We start from the raw sequence: 21,838 nt of genomic DNA, 5'->3' as shown, positions 1-21,838 counted from the left end.
ATTACAGAGCATCATTTGATGAGCTAGTGTCTATAAGGCAAATTATAGCAAAACAATCATATATCTCTGCCTTTTCATATATATTGATTGGATGTCAGGCAAACCATTTCACCAGTCCAATAATTTTCCTCTGTCAGCTTGTTTAATGAAAACAGGAAGGAGAAGAAAGAAAAGTCACCTTACACATATTTAAGTCATAAACTGCATCGAGGTAACTATACTAGACTTTTGCACTTGCAAATTTAATTCATACCCTCAAAAGAAAAAAAGCTATGACACGAAAGTAGGCACAATTTATTGGAATGATTGTTAAATCCAAAGATCTTGTTGGCCTTTTGAAGGCCAAAAGGCTAAAAAATACTCCAAGATTGTGCTGTTGAATTTAACTATGTCCTCTGCTAAACTGTATTTTCCATACATGAAAAATCTAAGTTTACAACATCAAGTCCAATAGAAGCACATAGATAGTATCATATAGCAATACATTATTTGAAGAAACTTAACAACTGCAATGTTAAGGAAAGCAACTAGTGAATTTTAGAGTGTAAAGAGCTTTCTGATTTCTTTGGAATGGCGTGCTTGTGATTGTCATCATGGTTATTCTAGATGATGAAGTCTGTAACACATAAGGTTACCGACTAGTGTGCAGGTAATATGTGGCACCGGCATACTACGCTCATAGCAAATTCCCTCAAGTAATATATAGATTAGACCAAAAGAAAAAAGTCTTGGTCAATCATTTGCAAACATTTAAAATTGAAGTTCCTCTTATGGGTCTTTTGACCTGGATTCAGGTTAAAGGAATGTCTTCCTTAAACCTTTAAAAGAAATAGTCTTTAAAGCTCATTGACAGAAGCTTATTCCATGTTCTAAACTTAAAAGATGACACAAAAGTAGTAAGGAAAAATTCCCTTTTGTCATTGCTTCTGAATTGGAAAGTATGGTCTTGATATGCTATAATTGCTGTCAAGTACTTGTTCCAGCTCTTTTGCCAAGTTTATCAAGATTCATTTCCCCCTTCTTCTTTGAATTGGGATTTTCATAGCAAAACAAACAACAACTGGAAACTGAAATACAAAAGAAAACAATGTTTCTTTGTGCCACTGAGTCAAGCAGTAATTGCCCTGAACTGCCGAATTGATCATTTTTACACCTATCACAAGAGACAACCAACTCAATTTAGATGGTCTATAGAGCTCTCCTCCTTCTGCACAGACAGATCTAGTCTGAAGGTCTCTCAGCTGTTTCAAACTCTCCCTGCAAATGAGCCACGTTTCAGAAGACTATCCAGATAAAATTCCTTTTCCAGAATTACTACAAAATATATTTCTCTTTAAAAAAACCCCCTAGTATCCACAGATGAACTCCTATTACATTTCATTAGATAGTCCCGAAAAAGTTTAAGCGAAAGGAGAAAGATAACAGGGTGCTAACAGTGACCAAAACACCTTCCTAGACTCTAAGTGACAAAGACAGACTTGAGCTGAGACCTCCTCTCTCACACACACACCCTGCCCCCCCCCAAAAACCCCAAAACTTCTAAAGTCAAGTTTCTCTTCTTTTTCACTTCCTTCCAGGCAGCAACTCTATTAAACCCCCAAGTATTACACATTAAATACAGTCACCAAAATCAGCACTTCATCACTAATACTGATGTGAAGCCACTGACAGATCTTCACCACCATACAAAAGGTGTAATAATATACTTGGGACTATCACAAGTTAATTGGCAGATGGCATCTGCTTCTTGGTGTTTTCTTTAAATTTTGTTTTTGCTTTGGCTTGTGTGTTTCTTTCTTTTCAAAATTGTGTAAGCATTGAGATCAACATTTAAATACGAGGAGAGAAGGTACTAGAGGGGACAGTTTGGTCTGTTAAGGACTTGACACCACACTTCCCCCCACAGATTAAAATATAAAGATGAAAGACTAGCAACTTTAATGATTTTTTTAACAGTGCACTTCTTGAAATCTGGACACTAGTTTCAAGCTAGGATATGTATCACTGGTTTACAGTGTAGTCATAGACATTTCTTGCCAAGTTACTGGAAATACAATTTTCTCTCTGCCTGTCAGGGTAAAAACATGCCAACGCCCAGTATAGAAGGGGTACACTGAAGATCATTTTCAGAGCTCTAATTAATACGAGTCAAATGGATGTATTATGAACTCTGTTCCCCCTTCCTTGGCCTCTCTGGTAGTCCTTAAAAATGAGCTTACCAATTACATTCAAGTGGTATCACTGATGAGTTTTCAAAGGCGGAGGGGGAGGCAGGGAAGAACAGGGGAAGAATCTAGTTAACTTCAACCACAAGAGGTGCCTCAAATCTTTGCTGTGAGCACTGAGACCACAGAGTCATTGTGCTTTAAAAAGGAAGGTTGACTCTGACATACAGCCACACATAAACTCCTTTTTACATACAGATTTAAGTGGCAAGAGTTAGTTCTATCATGTGCACAGTTTTCTGACAGAGACAAATGCTATACAGCCACAGCCTTACACCTTCTCTCTTCTTCTGCAGCAGTGTAATACTAGGTTGTAACTTGGGATCCAGTGGGGGTGTGTCCTAACCCCAAATCACCACTTAAATAATACTGTGAGATGCCATTCCACAATCTCAGGAAGCAAATTCGTAGTCGTCCAGGGAAAAACTTAAGCACTTGTGAAAAAAAGCAAAACAAACCATATTTTCTAGATATCAGGGTTTAAACTTCTGGAGAAGGCATCACTGAAAAACCTCTCTTTCGAAATCAGTATTTGAGAGTATAATACCCTTATTTGTGCTTGGCACCTGGCTCCAAACTAATCTCACTGTTTTCAAAAGGACATCCAGTCCATTCAGCTTGAGTAACAGTGGTAGAATCGGATCATAGTCCGGAGCGCTTTATATTTACACAGCAAATGCATTTTAATATGTGAAACACTTTATGTAACTGCAGTAGATTGTAACCATCTCTTCCATATTATGTACCCATTACACGCTGTCTCCTTGACAAGCAATGATTAACAGTACTTTTTAGAATTTTTTAATCATGTCAGACTTGCATTGAGATAAACTGATGAACATTTTTCCCTTTTACAAAACTATACACTGTAAACTGCATGAAGCATATTCATGATTAATGCTATGAACAATTAGGTTACGACTGTTTATTGAGACCTTGGCTACCACTACATTTCCAATTATATTGCAAGTTCTCAAATTCTTTCTAAAGGAGTTGCAAGTTCAGAGGCCTAAATTAAATTTAGTAACTTTGTTTAATATATAATGCTGACAGAATTCCCAGTGTGTAATCCCATCTGAAATACGGGATAAGTAAATCAATATTTTAGTATATGTTTCTTTCCCTGCACAACTTTGATTATATTTATCTGTATAAGTACCACAGAACTAATTTTTTTCATAGCCAATAGGGAATTACATTTAATGTTGCTATCTGCATGATGCTGCCTCATATCTTCTAGAGGCACTTTGGCATTAGGCTTTGCTTTGACAAGTTCTTCTGCATCTAAGAATGAGGACTGTTCAAAATGATAAGGATTAACCACAGAAGTTTGGGGGGAATTATTCTACAGTACTTTATTCTCAAAAATTCTTGAACAGAAGTGATGGGGAAAAAAAAAAAATCACCAGTGCACTATTTCTTTAGGTCATACAGAAGTCAAATCTCAGGTGTTGACTACTTTTTATTGTTGTACAAAAGCACTATTGATTCTTTTGCCTCCTTTTAACATTCCACCCCAAGAATACAGTTTCATTCTATTTCCATTTTCATCACAAACATATACAGTTCACTTCTTTTTCAATGTCTCTGTTTAGTTTGTTTATAGAACTAATCTGTATGAATGTTTGTTTGTAGAACTGTCGAACATACTGTCTGTTTGTTTATAGAACTAATCTTTATGAAATGCCTGCACTGAGGCATGTAAAGGTCAAGACCTTTAAAATCCCCTTCTCCTGGTCAAGATAACATTTTGAAGAAGCAGAAAGGTAAAGACTATACTGAATATAGGAAAGAATGAAAACCTTCATTCCTTCCCTCCACATAAGGCTTCCACATGCTATTTAAATATACAAATAAGAGGAACAAAGACTGTGCAAATGGCTCGATAACTGCTGGGATAACGCTTGGGTGATATATTCTAAAAGTTTTTCCTCTGAGGTCTCATTAGCAGACAGGTGCAAAATGGCTCAGCAGTCAAATATCAAACTAGTGACAGCCACATCTTAGAAGTTACTTTATTGATTCCTTAACCAATTTCTTTTCAAGACAAAGGCTTTTATAAATTTATATTTAGTGCTATAAACACAGCTCCTTACCTGTTACCATTCTCTCAGAAATTTGCTTTCAGAATACAGTGAATTTTCAATGCCCCTCATAGAACACAATCATTTCAGCATACACATGCAAGCGGTCAAAAATATCTCCAAACCATTATAAAGAAAAGAAACAAAAAAAAACCCCAACCCACAGTATTTAAAGAACAGTTCTTTGAAATGTTTCCTTTCCAAAACAATGTGAAACAGAAATTGAAAACAGAAAAACCACTATGGAACTTGCAGTATGCAATTTTTCTACATCGCTTTATAGGCTATTAATTTCATTAACAGAATTGATAAATAATTTTTCAGAAATTAAACCTTATTTTTTGTTTTCCATCAGTTCTGCTCAGCTGGAAAGCTTCCATTTTTCTATTCCTCCAGTTCCCCTTTTGCAGCATTTTACAATGGGAAAGCTATCACTTAGAGTTAGAAATAGCTTTTCATGATCAGAAATAGCACCATATTTAAATATAAACATTCAATCTGTACTTCTTTAAAAGCCCAAGAATTACACATTTGAATCCTTCCTCTTATCTGTGAAGGGCTGTAATTCATTATTACTGCTATTAGTCATAATTGATGAGCACATACAGCTGAGAATTTCTTGAGGGAAATAGATACAATAACTTTCAGAAATGGAGTAACAATGACATTGATTCGCTAGGACTCTTTGTCTCACTACCCAGGACATAAAGATAGAGGCGGAATCAACAGAATTTCTTCTCATGGATGCTTTTGAATTACTACCTTAGGCCTTCATGGCTCTCTCCTGTGAATCTCATCCCTCATGGGAGCATTCAGGGATCTCAGACTCCTAGTTCTGCACAGAAAGCCTGGAAAATTAGTGGCCACTGGCGCCATGCTCCTGAAATGAACCTCCTGATAGACATGTCCTCAGAGCCCTCCCCAGACAATCAAAGGGAAGTAGGGAAATCCATGATGAAACAAAGAAACTTGCCAAGTCAGTAGCTGATAAACGGCAATATCAAGGGCTTCAGCATCCAGGATCTGTATATCCAGAGATGCAGGCAGACTTACACTGCCGTGATACAATTAGTGTTGCTGTAGCTGGGCTAATATCCATGCCAGTAGCCACCTAGGTTATTACTATGCAAGCTGCGTTTACACAGGGTGCACTCACAACTCTGAACTGCATTGCAAGAACGCTCTTCTGATATACAGAAGACATTGTTTACTACTTGCCGAAATAAAAATTATGACAGATGTAAGATTTGCATTTGCTTATAGTTCTCATATTTTTTAATGCAAATTTAGCATATTCTTCATCAAGGCATGTCATCAGTTGTATTCCCAGAGGAAACTAAATTAATAGAAACAACTCTTAGTTTAGATGCTGATTTCTTGTCAAAAAGATGGCATGACATATCAGCTCCAATAAAGTCAGTTTCTCTGATTAGCTTATTCTGTTCCCAACCCCTCCATTGTAATATCTGATTGACTTAATGGGTTTCTTCACAAAGTGGAAACAAGTAAACTTCTATTTTTTTCTTCTAAAGTATCTATCAGAACTGTTTAGTCAAGCGGGACTTTTTGGTTTTTTTGTTCGTTCGTTTGTCTTTTTAAGCTAAACTTTTGCATTCTTTTTTCTGTATTTCAGTCACTGGTTTTGAGGTAATGGCAGAATAATATTCAGAGAAAAATGGAAGTGATTGGGATGACTGAATGAAATAATTTTCATTTCACTACGTCTATTCTGTACTGATGAGCAGTATATTTAATATAAGTCATTAAATGCTCCTTTCTGAGCTCCTTTCCTGATTTCAGTAAATCAGGGCTTGGATAACTGTCAACTAATTGGCTATCTTCCCTGTTCTACCAACAGCATTGCAATTAGTATTTCTGCAACACAACAGCACATTCCCTCTACTGGCTTCTTGCATTCATGTATCAAAATTAACCAACTACAGTTCTTAGAACTGTTTTGCAAGGGTTTTTTTTTCCACTCAGAGAGATTGAAAATATTGAAACTGCATTAAAAACTTGTGAAAGAGAAATAAGCTGCAAGTAGAACAGCAAATTAATTGGTATTAGAGAAGTAGTTCTGGTGCTTTTCCTAACTCACAGTAAAAAAGCAAGACTAAACATCATACCATACAAAAAATATACAATTAACCTGTCAAAATCATTCTATCATAGCGGTCAGAGAACTATGAAGATTCCAGACAGAATTAGAAACGTTAAATATGGAACACCTCCAATGACAATAGGTATAGGATGACAAATCTGGCTATATGAAATGTTATTTATCAAGGTATATGAAAAGAGCAAGAAATGCATTTCCTAAATGAACAGTGTATCCAGGTGCAGCCGTTCCTTCCAATAACAGAGGGAACAGCCAGTAGTTAGTCAGTTTATACATACATTTAAAACAGGAGTGCTCTTTGGTGAGCCTTTTAAAGAACATAAACCAACGCATAAAATCTAGCACAAACGTCTTCAATACTGTCTCTCGGTGTGGTCGGGTTTTTTGTTGTTTTTGTTGGCATGTCTTTGTTTTTTTTTTTTTTTTTAAAGAACAACCTTCAGCAATACAAATAAGTATGGGGAGGGAAACTTCTCAAGCATAACAGACTCATCTCTCAATCACTTGGACCAATATCATTCCTGTGTCTCACCTGGCTGCGCTGTGAGTTTTGAAAGTTCTGTATGGGTAAGGTAAGCAACAGGAACACATGAATAATTTATTTCCTATTTTCTAGACAAAGAAAAAAAATTTTGAGAATTTAAAAATAACTCATTTATTAAAAAACCTTGATTTTGGGGATTTTAAAACAATCAAGTTCCAAGACAAAGCATCATTTTGAAATAAAAATTGGGATGTCTTAATTGGAACACATCAACACTAAACATCATGATGCTTTCAAAGTCATCATCTTTTTCAGCAAAGATCCATATGTAATTTCCTTGAGAAAGGTTGTGCATTCCATCTACATTGACTAAATAATACTTCTACCACTGCCATGTAAATGAATTTATTTTCATACCTATCTAGGACCACTTTAGTCTTTTCATTCACGGCAGAAAATATATCACAAGTAACCTGCAAATCCCCAAGTCATTTCATCTTTGGAAGAAGATTACCTCTCTGGGATGGCCTGAATTATCTGTTTCACTGACCTTGCATTTGACTACTAAGAAATCACTTCTTAAATTGTAGCCATTTGTGCCAGTATTACATGGTCATTTCTGGAGATGAAGGAATCACTCACATGGAAACTGTATCTGAAGATCTGTCTGTGGGGAATTTTTAACCCATCTGTGTGCCCAGTTAACTTCAGAAAATGCAAATTGTTGATTCTGGAGTTGGGTCGTTGTTTTTTGTTTTTTTTTTTTTTCTTTTCTAAATCAAAATGACACATGGTTTGAAGTCAGAGAGGAAAATCCAAGCAGACTGGATTTCAGTGGTGGTTGTACAGTAGGTATTCTGTTACACAAGATACAGCTGGGCGTAGGTGTAGGAGCTGATCGCTGTTTTGTGCATCTGTGTAGCAGTATTAGTAAGATCATGGCAATATCTCAGAGAAACCTGTGTGTAGCCCACTGAACCTTGCTGTGATAAGCAAAACTGCTAGCAGTGCAGTCCCACATCACACGCTAATTTACAGATTTTTACTAGGGTACAGAACAAATATGGCTGTTGGACAAATTCGCTGTTAAGGAATTATGACTCCAAAGACTGCTTTGCATTTTCTCCACCAGTAAGAAGCAATATCCTACAACATTCTTAACAGAGCCAGAAAGTGTTATCTCTTTCCAAGAAATTAAGTCACAGACAAAATGAAATTCCTGTGAGAAAACTGGAAACATACTCAAATTTATAGACTCCCAGATTGCTGCCTTAACTACAGGCCATACCACCTGTGATATCTTCATTGGTGTACCTCATTGAGGAGCTCATTTCCTTTTTTAATGTCACTAGCAGTGGAGTAGAATACACACACACACGTATCCAGTACGAGTATACTACTTTTGCGTTGAGAACAGAGTAACAATCCACAAGGTTACTAAAAAAAGACAAGCTAATGTCCAAATTAGATGTAATCTTACGCACATTTGAAGAGGCTTGCCTGGACTTTGGTATGTGAAACAGCTTCAGATGTGCTTCTCCCATTCTTAACACACAAGATATGTATTTTCCAAAAGTAATGACCTCATCCCAAGAAATAGCCACCATGAATACATATCACAGGTCTTTAGATTACACGCGTAGCTACTAGTTAATGTGTCTTCTGCTGTAAAACGGGTATCTTACAGAGTGAGACTCTAAGCTATCAAAGAACATTAAATAAAAACTATGCATGGCACAAGTGGACACCAGATAGATTCAGACCCTCACTGATGCAACAGCGGCAGTAAGCACCACATATGGTGTGACTGCATCTGTACCATCCTTTGTTTTCTCAGGTGGGAAGCCCACAAGGGTGTTTTCCACTCAAAAGGACTTCAACAAATAATTCCAGCTGAAGGGCACTGCCCTTGGAAGGATCTATACCATGAGCAAATTCCATATAAGTGAAAAGTTGAAAAAGTAGTACCAGTTATTGAAGCCTCTGTCTCTGCAAGAGTCTTTGAATATTAATTACATTTTGGCTATATCAGGAGCTTATACATGTAAAGCCCTGCCACTCCATTACTCCCTTCAGTCCTTCTCAAGTACCATCATCATGCTAACAGAATGTGAACTATGTGGTAGAAACACCATAAACACACATTTGAAACTCAGATGGTCCAACAAAGCCCCACGAAACCAAAAGTAACATGAGCTCACTTCAGCATTTATATGCAAGATCATTTGTAATTTTAGAGCCAAAAAAGATGAGCTAGAACGCATGAAATAAATAGAAATAGTACCATTTTTCTGCATGTCTTGCAAATGGCTTTTCTCTTTAGCTTTAAAATAATTGAATGATTTCCATTGAGGAGAGACCACTCAAATTCAGCAACATTGGTTTTAATTTGGTGGACTAAAAGGGGAACAAAATACTTGGCCTTGAAACAGAAAAACTAGGCACGGAGGAACTAACACCTCTCCATAACTAGATTTATGAAATTCACACTCCCAGTGCTCAGGAAATTGTAAGCTTTACAGATAAACAGCTAAACTGAATCAAAAAAAGACTTCGGTCCTTTCTTCTTTTCTGTGTAATGAGCATTGACTGCCTTTTCTGAAATGTCCCAAGAAGCCCTTTCACGGGTGTTATTTTCATACCTTCAGATTGATTTTTAATTAAAAGTTGATTTCAGCTATATTTTGTTTTGTTATTAGGGACAGAAATTATGTAGTATGTCCCAAAAGAGTGCACTGAGATACTCTAGCTTTGCATTTGTATTACTATATTGTGATTTTCAAAGGAAAAAAATCATTAAAAGTTAATTTAATCTAATGAATAATAATGACAGAAATCATTAAAAAAGATTTCTTAAATGGTCAAACTCAGCAAATGCTATCAGAAGGAAGCCAATAAAAGCATAAGTAAGTCAGAATATTTGAAGTTAATGTATTATTATTATTATTATTATTACCCAGAATAGAAGCGTACTGGAAAAAATATTCACATACTAGGGCATTCTACTACAGTTACAACATTAGGAGTAGGACTGGGAATTACAGAGCTCTGTAACATGTTTTGCTAATTTGTTAGTCACCTCCATGCAATGGCTTGCATTACGTTGGTAATGCTATAGCTATCCATGAGATAATCATAAGTATTACTGTTTTTTTTTCCAAAACGTATTGGGTCCACTTCACATACTCAGGAATCAAAAGTACATTGCCAAAGCGTCAGTGCGCATCCCTCAAAAAGGTCCATTCTAACCAGATAACATGATATTCCCTACATACGTGCATGTTTCTACATATATGCTGCTTCTATTTTGTACATTCTCTCTTAGATGTTTGTCATTTTACACTTATCAATTTGGAACACAATGAACATTGATCTGACAACTCCTAAGATGCCTAGAATAACTTCATCCCCTTCCCCAACTTTTTTCCTCCTAAGCACGTGTGGGAGGGAAGGATAATTTTTTTTTTAGTTAGTGATTGTCGTGGTTTAACCTGGCAGGCAGCTAAACACCACACAGCTGTTTGCTCACTCCCCCCAGGTGGGATGGGGGAGAGAATTGGAAAAAAGGTAAAACTCATGGGTTGAGATAAAGACAATTTAATAGGACAGAAAAAGAAGGGAAAATAATAATAATGATAAAAGAATATACAAAACAAGTGATGCACAATGCAATTGCTCACCACACTCTGACTGATGCCCAGTCAGTTCCTGAGCAGCGGCTGCGCCCCCCTGGCCAACACCCCCCAGATTTTTTGTTCAGCATGACGTCATACGGTATGGCATAGCCCTTTGGCCAGTTTGGGTCAGCTGTCCTGGCTGTGTCCCCTCCCAGCTTCTTGTGTGCCTCCAGCCTCCTCACTGGCAGGGCAGTATGAGAAGCTGAAAAGTCCTTGACTTAGTATAAGCATTGCGCAGCAACAACAAAAACATCAGTGTGTTATCAACATTATTCTCATCCTAAATCCAAAACACAGCACTATATCAGCTACTAGGAAGAAAATTAACTCTATCCCAGATGAAACCAGGACATGATCAAAAAGACTCAAAAGAGAAAGGGAAAAACAGTTTATAAAATTAACCTACACTTGAGATATTTTACTGGTTCAGGCCCCTGCAAAATTAAGTATTTACCAAGTCTTATGAATCTGTCAACTGGATTCAGTTATAGAGTTATTCTGGGGGAGGTGCTGGCTGTCTTCTGCCAGTGGGATCAAGACAGAATAATTTATTTTATGATAGTAGATTGGCCTTTGTAAAATAATGACTTTCAGACACTGATTAAGGTGCAATTCAACTCCTGTTGCCCTTCCTTCCTTTTAATTTAATTCATCTTACGTTGAATAGCTGTAAATTATATTATAAAAGAAAGATTCAAGTCTGAACATGCTCTGATGACAGAAAGAGGAACACAAACTTTTCTTTGCACATATGGCATACACTACATGAAGATACATTAAAATTACATTACTCACTGTAACAAAGTGTCCTTCAGTGTATCTGCAAATAAAATTTGCTCCCATTTTCAAATAATTTTAGACTGTCAGAATGAAGTGAAGTAGCTTTACCAACACTGAAGGATTCAAGTTCGACAATGGCAAAAGGGTCAAAGTTTGTTCCTAACATAACCGTGGATGTTCCTGACAGTTATAGGTACTGGGCTCAGATTTTATCAACTGATTTAAGGACAGCTCAGCTTCAGTAGTAACATATGTCCCTTTGCAAACCAACACTTTTGCTTATATTTGGTCACAGTATAACAACTGATTTCAACCTGAAAAATATTTTGTTAATAGTATTTTTCCCCATTTCCTTGTACAACCATTATATAGCTACTAGCTTGAAACACATTATTTTTTTTTCACTTGGCTATTTTCAGAGATAAGGTATTTGTGCTTGGTCTGACCCCTCAAGTTCAGAACATTATGTCCTTGTGACATGCTACAATCAAAAAAAGGCTGTTAGGAATGCTTTTTAGCTGACTGACTTAAAAGAAAAAATAACCATATAGAGAAGGAATGAATAAACCACTTAAATATGCGCCAAACTTATGTATACCTGAACGCATAGCATCTTTTTGAATGCTTTCATAATCATGCCAGTCCTTCCTTTTTAAGCCATCAGTCCAAGTAAAGAGCTGTCCGCCTCCCAGCCCCAATGGAAGTGTCTGTGAAAACAATAAAAACACAAATAAATAAATATATGCATACATATATGGTTTGCATTATTACAGAAGAACACTTATAACATGGCACAAGAAAATAAAACATTCAGTTTATCCAATGCAAATATTGAAACATTACTGTGGTAAATGAAGCTATTTTTCTAAATAGTGTGTGTTATGGTTTAACTCAGCAGGCAGCTAAACACCACACAGCTGTTTCTCACTCCCGCCCGCAGCAGGATGGGGGAGAGAATCGGAAAAAAAAAAAGTAAAATTTGCGGACTGAGATAAAGTCAGTTTAATAGGACAGAAAAGGAAGGTAAAATAACACTAATAATAATCATAAAAGAACATACAAAATAAGTGATGCACAATGCAGTTGCTCAATGCCCAGCCTGTTCTCGAGCAGCAATTGCTGCCCCTAGCCAACTCCCCCTCAGTTTATATACTGAACATGATGTCATATAGTATAGGATAGCCCTTTGGCCAGTTTGGGTCAGCTGTCCTGGCTGTGCCCCCTCCCAGCTTCTCACTGGCAGGGCATAAGCTGAAAAGTCCTTGACTAGTGTAAGCACTACTTAGCAACAACTAAAAGGTCAGTTTGTTATCAACATCATTTTCATACTAAATCCAAAACACAGCACTATACCAGCTACTAGGAAGAAAATTAACTCTATCCCAGCCAAAATCAGGACAGAAAACCATGAATTTAGTTCTTGACAAATAATTAATTGATGTATGTCAAACAACTCATGCTTAACATTTCTCTTTCCAGCAGTATCCTGCTGTGACTGCTTGGCAAGATGACCATGGAAGTTAAATGGAACACTAAAACTGAACAGGTTTCAAAAATGCCTTATCCTTCAACTCATGAAGTAAGTACCTTGATTTTTTCCTTAAACTATCACTTGTGCAAAATTAGACTTATAGTTACACAGCAGCTCCCAATGTTCCCCTTTAATTTTTTTTTTTTTTTTTACATAGCTAATGATGAGTTACTGCTATTCACATAAGGCCAGGCTCACTGCATCAGAGGCACAGAGCGGAGACTGTGCACTTTCAAATCCTGTAGATCTTTCTTCAAGGTAAGAGATAAGGGTAAAAAACCAAGCAACCCCTGCCCCCCCAAAAAATACCCAACAAAAAACTCCCATGCAACTCGCAGTTGGTAAGTTGACTTCCCCTTTCCAGACTCCAAATTCTTGGGTAAAGCCAAGAATCGCTTCTCTTCTAAGCAAATTTATCTTTCTAGAGCTTTTCTTTTTTCTCATTCTGCCAAATGCTTGTGTTTTATAAAAAAATAAAATAGAAAAGTACCATTAGAAGTACATTAGAAGCACACAAAATTTAGATCTGTAGAAAGTAGTACAAAGCTGCAGAAGGTTTCAAATAAAGTTAGTGTTTTTCTAAATGCCTAATTTACAAAAAATGTGGTAAAAGAAGCAGAGAAAATGTTGATGAGTAAAGAAGAAGAAGATCTACCGTATCTGTGCTGAAGAAAGTGAGGAAGCAATTCATTGCTGCTTAAGAGTAACATGAAAACTCTAGTTCTGTTAATTCTAGGTTTGAACCAGTAAGTAGTCCAGACTGAAGGCACATGTATAATGCATGTTACAAATGTTGCTATCAAAGGGTATGTGAAAACACACTTGAAAAGCAGTTCCAGGGAAGCAACATTTGATCAGCCTTCTACTAGGAAATATTGAAAGCTCTACAAAAATCTTATGCATGTGTAAGAGCAATGCTCTGAACTTCATGTATGAAGAACGTAAACCCAACAAACATTGGACCCACCCATCTTTTACTGATTTTACACTACTGGCAGCACAAAACTTGATGATACTCAGTGGCTCCAAGTGAAGTATTTTCAGCATTTTCAGTTAGGGTTTCTCTTTTTAGGACAGACAAATGCTTGCCAAGCTACATGATGTGGACCTGGTAGCTAAGCCATCCTTAAAACTGGGGTTTGAAGACTTTCAGAGTTGTAAGCAAGAAGTGAGGAATGCCAGGCATGGTTGGTTACCTTCGAGCAAAGAATGCTAGAAATCCTGGCTGACAAAGACCCATGAAGAAAACCTCTGCTTTGGGTCAGCTGATATTGCTGTGTATGTTGGATATTCAGGGCAAGGTGTTGTGAGCTCAGTGCTCTCCAATAAATCCCTGAGTTACAGAGACAAATCCATCACATTCTGCTTACAGGACCTACTTTTTTTAGTTTTGGTATTAAAGGTAACTTATGTTACATATCACCAAAATGCAATCCAGCCTGTGTTCACTCCTCTATTACAATTTTTGCAGACGTATTCCAAGAAAACATGCTGTTTTCATGTTTTAATATGTCAGAGGTTCACACCTGGAAGAACCGAAGATATCCTGATAAAACTATTTCATGTTATCACAATATCTAACCTTTCATGTCCTTGAAATGAACTCATTAATTTCAATAATTCTTGAGTTCAAATAATGCTAATGCCCTAATAGCAATATTAAATAGCTTGGTTTTTAAAGTCAGAAGCATAAGGTAGAACACAGGCTGCAACAGCATTAACCATGATTCTTGAGCCCAAATTCCTAAAATCATCCACTCTGCGGCAGTAACTGGCTCTTTAAAAGTCAGGCCTAGACAGGCTGGCTTCAATTAAACTTTTGTCCCTTGTCAATATGGGTCCAGCTGGTGTGAACCACTTGGTCCCAAAAATTCAAGACTACCAAAACTATCAAAAGCAGGATAAATGTCACTTTTGTGACCATTTATTCCTGTGCTGGCTTCTTTCCCTAAAAATAGTGACTTAAATGGCAAGTTTGCAGCACGCTGAAAGCAAGCCGAGTAGTAGAGTGTACAGCTGGTTTCCTGTTGCCTATTTGCATTTTGATGCCAATACTCTTAAAAATATTAATTACTTGTAGTTACTTTACCTGATAACATTTACAAGTCTAATGTACCAGGGGCCCCTCTTGCAAGCATAATATCGTTAAGTAAATACATTCACTAAAAGTAATCTAGCAAAAGGATAAATATAAATCCAAATATCGTGCAATACACAAAAAGCTAACTGAAGTCTTACTGTGACTCATATTTGGGAAGGGTTACGTTGCCCTAAGAGGAAACAGGAAACAAACAAATCCAAAAACGTAGTGTTGGTGCCATCATAAGTCCCTGTTTAATGACTGAGGGTTTTGTTTGGGTTCTTTGGGGTTTTTTTAATAAATCCCTTAACTCTTTCCCATCAAAATACATGTTGTTAAGAGAAATCAATACCATGGTGATTTTTCAGCCCTTTTTATGTAGGAGGGAATTAAATACAATGCCCTTGCAAGTGGCTTCCTAAGAGTGATATTCAGACAGCATAATCTCAATGGGGAGTGAACATTGCGGCCCTTAGAGGGACTGGACTTCATGAAATTCGCCCTGTCTACACACTAGAGTTTTACTTCTGCAGTGAGCATGAAATAGGGCTTAGGAAAGGATGTAGAGTTTCACAGCCAAACTGTCTGGAAAGAGCAAGAGTTTTGCAGTGAAAATTCTATAGCTCTGAAGAAATGAGAACTGCTTTCAGTCCCTCAACTAAATATCTCCCTTGTCAGCAGTTGAAGGAATTTTTTTTTTTCTTTTTTTTGATGTTGCTATATTTCTTAACAAGATACAAAAGCATTTGAGAAAACTGGTTCCTCCGTTTCACTTCTGCCTAAGGGTAAACAAGTTGCATTTTGAAAGACCTTAAAACACAGTTTATGGAATGTTTTAAAACTGTTAAAAGGCTCCATTGTAAAAATTCATTTAAGTATGCTCACATGCCTCCTTCTTCCAGATGACAACAACTGGAAGAGCCCCCATTTCTAAAGCATCTCCAGCTGGCACGTAAGCAAAGGAAAGAAAAAAAAAAAAAAAAAAGGAAAAATAATTTAATAGTCTTATTCTAGCCTTGTCTTCACCCTACATACTCTCTGCTTTTCTTTCTCAGTTCTCTGTCTTTTTGGATACATTGATAATTTACACTATTTTGCATCAAACTAGAACAAACTCCAGTTTTGTTATACACAGGCTACGCCTATCTGGTGTAATGGCTAGGTAATAATAACCAAGACAGTGTTGTTACTTGTAAGTATGTACAAGATAGCCCAGAAACCACATCCCAACCTCTTCGGTCAATCTCAGAAAGACAAGTTCTGAGTAGGTGAACATGAATTTACTTCACAAGATGGAATGTGCTAACGGATCCTGATTCTGAATTTTTGCTGAACACATATTTAACCATAAGCTGATGGGCTAAATTGAAATAAAGTTAGCCACACTGCATAAGTAGAAATGCTATAGAAGGCAACAAAAGGAATTCTTCATTTTAGGGGTAACGTATAAGCAGCCAGACTAAAATTGATTAAATTCATGCTGTAAAATACCTTATGACTTCAGCACAAAACTGAGTTTAGACATTTAAACAAATAATCAAATAAACTTGGGTTCCAGCCCATAAAAGAAAAATTTATCAAGGATTACTAATCTGTGGCTAAGCAAATTACTGAGCCATTGATCATGAGAGACGAAGTATTCTGGAGAACACATGTTTTTTATTTGCACATTCTGGGTTCTCATATATTTAAATAGCAGCAACACTGCAAGATTGGTGTGAAGTCTTAGTTCTACACGTGCCTGTAACTGCAAGGGCAACAATACTCTTTGGTATACGCGAGGGGGCTAAGAAATGGGAAGCGTGACTGGAGAACATCATGGTTCCTTCCAATATAAGCACTACGGATTCTTTCCAGAGGAAACGAAGGTATGAGAAAGGAGAAGGCCCAGGCATCCCTGCCCCCCCAGTACCTCACCCTAACACAGAAGCAATGCTTATATGTATTCTTTAGTGATATATCAACATATAGGAATGAGAAGCCAGGACAGCTGATTAGGTGAAACATACTCAGGGTTTTCCCCTCCAAAACATTTCTGTAAGTCACCCACAAATAGTGCAGTCTGCTTCTACAGCCCTTAGCCTCTCGAACTCAAGAACTATTTTTATCATTGCAGCACTATTATAATAGAAAATATCACTTTGCATATGAAGAGCTGGATTTTGACTGGCTGTCAAAAAAATCCTACAACAATTTATCATCCAACCATTTGTTACACGTAGTATGCAGCTGCGAGTTGCACATTTTCTGTGTTTTGGTCCAAAAGGGATTACCCACCTACAGCAACATTACATGCAGCATCTGCCTTACTATTTCATTTTCACATTAACCTCAAACCTTTTGGGATGCAAGACTGATACAGTACTACACAGACTCAGAAGATCCCTCTCCTCTAGAGAAGACTCAACATCTGGTTCAATTACAGAGAATATGATAAGCCAAAAAAATAGCACAATTATCAAAAAACTCACTCACAGACTATTAGATCCCTCAGAGGGGAAAAAAAAGGTTCTCTGCTGTGACATTTGAAAGCTCGAACTCAGAAACAAGTGCCTTCATTGAATAACTCATTTATTTTTAATTTCACTCTGCGGAGGCAGACAATTAAGAGGGGACTTAGGCAAAGGAAGATGATGTATCAATGGAAATGCACTTTTCTAAAAAAAAGAGGAGATAATTACAGATTCACTTTGAGCCTGAGGATTTGCTCACTCGCTCTACGGTTATTTTACTAAACACCAATACACAATCAAATACTGCATTAAAAAAACCATCATATGCTGATCATCACAACCATTTCCAATTGTTTAATGAATTTTAGGAAATAATCTTACCTAGAACATAGGCACTTGTTCCTGCTCAGGAAAAGATGCACATGGGAAAGAAAAGTGGTAAAGAAGTACTGAGATTAGACGCCTTCAGGGATGTTTCAAGAGAAGCATAAAAACAACCACTGCTTGATTCCCCTTTGTTCTTGGAATAAAAGATTCTGTATAGTGTTTGTAAACAGTGTTGTGTAGAACAGATAATTTAATATTTTTTTTCCATCCTCCTAACACAGATAACTCTCAGGACTCTAAGGCCTGACCAACTACTCTGACCAAACAAGACAATAAGAAAAAAAATCTGAACCCACTGAGCAATTATATCAATTCCTTTATCAGAATAAAGTTAAGGATCACCTTTTAAAGGGGTGGTATCACTAGACATACCACCATGTATTTATTAGAAATCCACTGCAATATCACAAGGTGTCCATTTCCAAAATTTCTGTTCTGGTGTGGTTACAAGCATAGGAAGACAGACATTCTCATGAAGCTTCTTCCCTAAGAAGTGGAACAGTCACGAAAACTATTCATTTTGAAAGATTTCCCCTTTTTCAGTTGATGCTAAATTTCAGCATGAGCCTATCAAAATGAAATATTAGCAGTACAGCACCAAAATTTGAAGTGAAGTGCTCTCCCACTTCAACACACAAGAAACATCCATTCTAGTAGTGACTGGCTGAGGGAATTAGGGATGAAAACCAAAATATTATTTCCCCTAAGGATCTGCTCAATATAATGTAGCCTGATATATAGAAAAGGTATAAAATCCAAACATCTCATCGCTACACTTAAGCCCTGAACAGTGCCTGTGTGACTCTCCTTTCCTGTATCTCTTCAGTGTTAGACTAAAAAAACAAAAAAGGGCTTACCTCTGAACTGCCAGATAAAACTGAGACCTGTGTATAAGTATTATGCAGAGCAAATAGGTATGATACAGTCCTTAAGCGGCAGTGAAGTTCCCATCACCATAAAATAAAGGTATCGCAACTAGTAGTTTGGATCTACCATGACCTTTCCTAAAGATACCAAGAGCAGGCATCGCACAGCCTGAAAATACCAGCTGATAGTTTTGAACCTCCAGGCCTCATGCTTCTCAGGGTCCTTCTCCGGGATGCTGTCCCTCTGGGAGGGAAGCAGTGGCTGCAGCGGGTGCAGTGGCAGGCTGCGGCGGGCTGGCAGCGGCCACCCTGCCCACTGGGGCACTCATCACTCTACACCGCTCACGGGCGGTTCCAGTCGGTCCTGCACCACTGCTGGCCAGACACTGCCTGCCAAAACTGCTGCCCATCTGAGCGGCACTCCAGGGACATACAAGAGATGCCCAGGGAGAACTGGAGAGACGAGATAGCCAGAGGGACATCTGGGGGAACTCATCCTCAGCACCACCCTTCCACATACTTCAAATAAACAACTGCCATAGATCTAGATATACTTATTAGGTTGAAAGGCACTGAGGATGAAGCAAAGTTTGGTCAGTAAAATGCTATCAAGAGCAGGTGGTAAAGGCTCTAAAGCTCAGAATCTTTCAAAAAGAAGGACAAATCAGAATACAATCAGATATACTTACTGCCTTTTAATTTTATTTTTACTTTATTTTTAAGCACTTTTAAAACATTTTTAAAAATATGAACCTGAATTGTTTTCTAAACCCTTGACTTGAAGCAATATAATACAGAGTTGAGGACATGATGAATTTCTTCATATGCTCAGATTTCCTGTGCCATTTATTTGTTATGCCACAGCAAATAAGTGTTCATTGCACTGACATTTACATTAGCAGAAATAATTAGCCAAGCACATCAAAAAAAGGGCAGCACTTGATTTAGTCTGCGACATCTGAATGACTCAAGGTTATTTCATTTCTGAAACACTTATATCAGACTTTCTGTGCTTTTACTTTCTAAAATATCATGGACAACTCGGTAGCATCATGCCATCAATTCCAAATTAAAGCTGTTAATAATGTTATTTAGAAAATGCCAAGCTCCCCATGCATTTCATTACTGAGATTTTTATAGACAGGTATAAAAGCTGTTATTGCTGCACTATGGTTGTGTTGTTAAAGTCAAAAAACTGCAGAAAAAAATGAGTTAAAACATGAGTTTTAAAAACATCACGATTTCCTTTTGACCCAGTGTATGAGTGCTTGAGCACTGGGTGAATGAGAACTCTGTAAGGATGTATCTGCATGCTGGAAAGTTGTGATTTATCATGTCACATTATGGAAGATTACAGGTGTTTAATAATATACATTGATATGAGAAGACTAACAGCTTCTTTAGCACAGATACCATCTTACATCCATCATTCATGGATTAAGAGCTTGCAGTATGCACTGCCATTCAGGTTGTAGAATTTTGAACACATGGATTTTACAAGTTATCAGGAAAAGGGTTCATGGACTCCTACTACGTTGACTATATCAGGTGATACCCCAAGGAAAGTTCTGAGCTTCGCAACTCCGATGTATGTTGAAAATATCCTCGAAAAATTATTTCTTGTTTCTTTTAACACCTAACATTTCCAAAACATCCATTATCACCTCAGTGAAATTTCAGTTAATTTGTTACAAGAACAATGAGTTACATGTTGGCATCTCTTATTGCTATAAAACAGAAGCAACCAGAAAGTTGACATTTGTATTTCCTGATTGCTAAGAATGACTCAGGTAACACAGGCAAAAGTGTTCTAAATCCCCACAAGAATACATGACAGAATGATGCCAAGTAGCTATCCCGGGCACATCACAGCATGTCTAAACAGATTTTTCTGTATTTCAGTTAGTGTCTATTGCCTTTTGCCCTGTCCCACAGCACCACTGAGAAAGGTCTAGCCCTATCTTCTTCACTCCCCGCAGTCAGGTATTTATACCCACTGGTAAGAGGGGTATAAATACCTCTTCTTGTTAAGGCTAAACAGACCCAGCTCCCTCAGCTTCTCCCCGTTATGACAGATGCACCAGTCCCTTCGGATGGGGGCGAGGCCACTACCAGTTCTCCTTCAACTCAAGAGTGCTTTGCCAACACAACAGGGTAAGCTTGCAGAAAAGCCTGCACCCATACTTGACTATTCATTTTCAGCAAGTTTAAAAATCATACCTGATGTTGTGTTAATGCTGCATATTTTTAATGACTGCATCTTTCAGAAGTTGTTTTTTTTTACATGAAAAAAACATGAAAAGGGTTTGAAGAGACTCAGAAGGATTTTTGCCAGCATGGCTATTGGTTGGTTTTTGAACCAACAAAGGTCTCTGTAAGACCCTTCTGATGAACAATATAAACAATGATTGTGAGTGACTCCTGAAAGAATGTATTACATGATAGGTTGTTGGTTTTTTTAAACATGTGCCACACAGTCATAGGAAATTATAAATATGTTCTTTTACATAAACAGCCTTTCTCTTCTCCTTAAAATAAAAAAAAAAAAACAACCCCCCAAACCAAAACCAAACCATATGTCCATGGCAAAGAATCAGATTGTTAGTAATTTTGCTAATTTTTAAAATTTAATTTAAAAAAAAAAAAAAAAAAAGAGAGAGATAAATCTGTTTGGGGACTGATTAAATTTTTGACTACCTGCAGTTTGCAATATTGCAAGGATGAATAATAAAGATACAACAGTGCTTATTGTTAATAGACTTTTCAGATATACACATTTTTTCTCAAATTTAGAAGAATGTCTTTAGATTTTCACTGCGGAAAGAATCATGCTACTTCGTATTGGACACTGCACCAACTCAAGACAAGAAGTGCTTTTGCAGGATTCAAGCGTCAGGTGTTTTAAGCAGGAAATCATTTCTCACTTTGAGATATCTGTTCAATGGTGATTAACAATCACATTTTCCTATGCTAACTTACATCTAAAGTAATTTGCCTTCGAATTTCTTTTAATAAAAGCACATCCTCTCTTAGGTAATATTTACAGAGTACTGAACACATTTTATAAACAGTACAGAATGATCACTACAGTTAGGTAATCACTAATGAGAAAATTTCAACTTATTTGTTGTAGCATGAGACAACAACAATTT

At 37.2% G+C, this 21,838-nt stretch overlaps 1 protein-coding gene across 1 annotated transcript in view; it reads right to left on the bottom strand.

The window, feature by feature from the left end:
- The window catches only part of GALNTL6 (polypeptide N-acetylgalactosaminyltransferase like 6), a gene marked incomplete at both ends in the record, with an annotated part of 483,371 nt that overhangs the window by 304,299 nt on the left and 157,234 nt on the right, over positions 1 to 21,838 (bottom strand). Inside the window, one exon of the mRNA XM_082315259.1 lies at positions 11,968 to 12,076. Coding sequence (XP_082171385.1) covers positions 11,968 to 12,076 — 109 coding nt within the window. The remainder of the gene's footprint in view (positions 1 to 11,967; positions 12,077 to 21,838) is intronic.

Source organism: Platalea leucorodia (assembly GCF_965183815.1).
Source record: "Platalea leucorodia genome assembly, chromosome: 6".
Taxonomy (NCBI): Eukaryota; Metazoa; Chordata; class Aves; order Pelecaniformes; family Threskiornithidae; genus Platalea; species Platalea leucorodia.
Note: the sequence above shows the minus strand (reverse complement) of the source record. Positions and strands in the feature narration are given on the sequence as shown.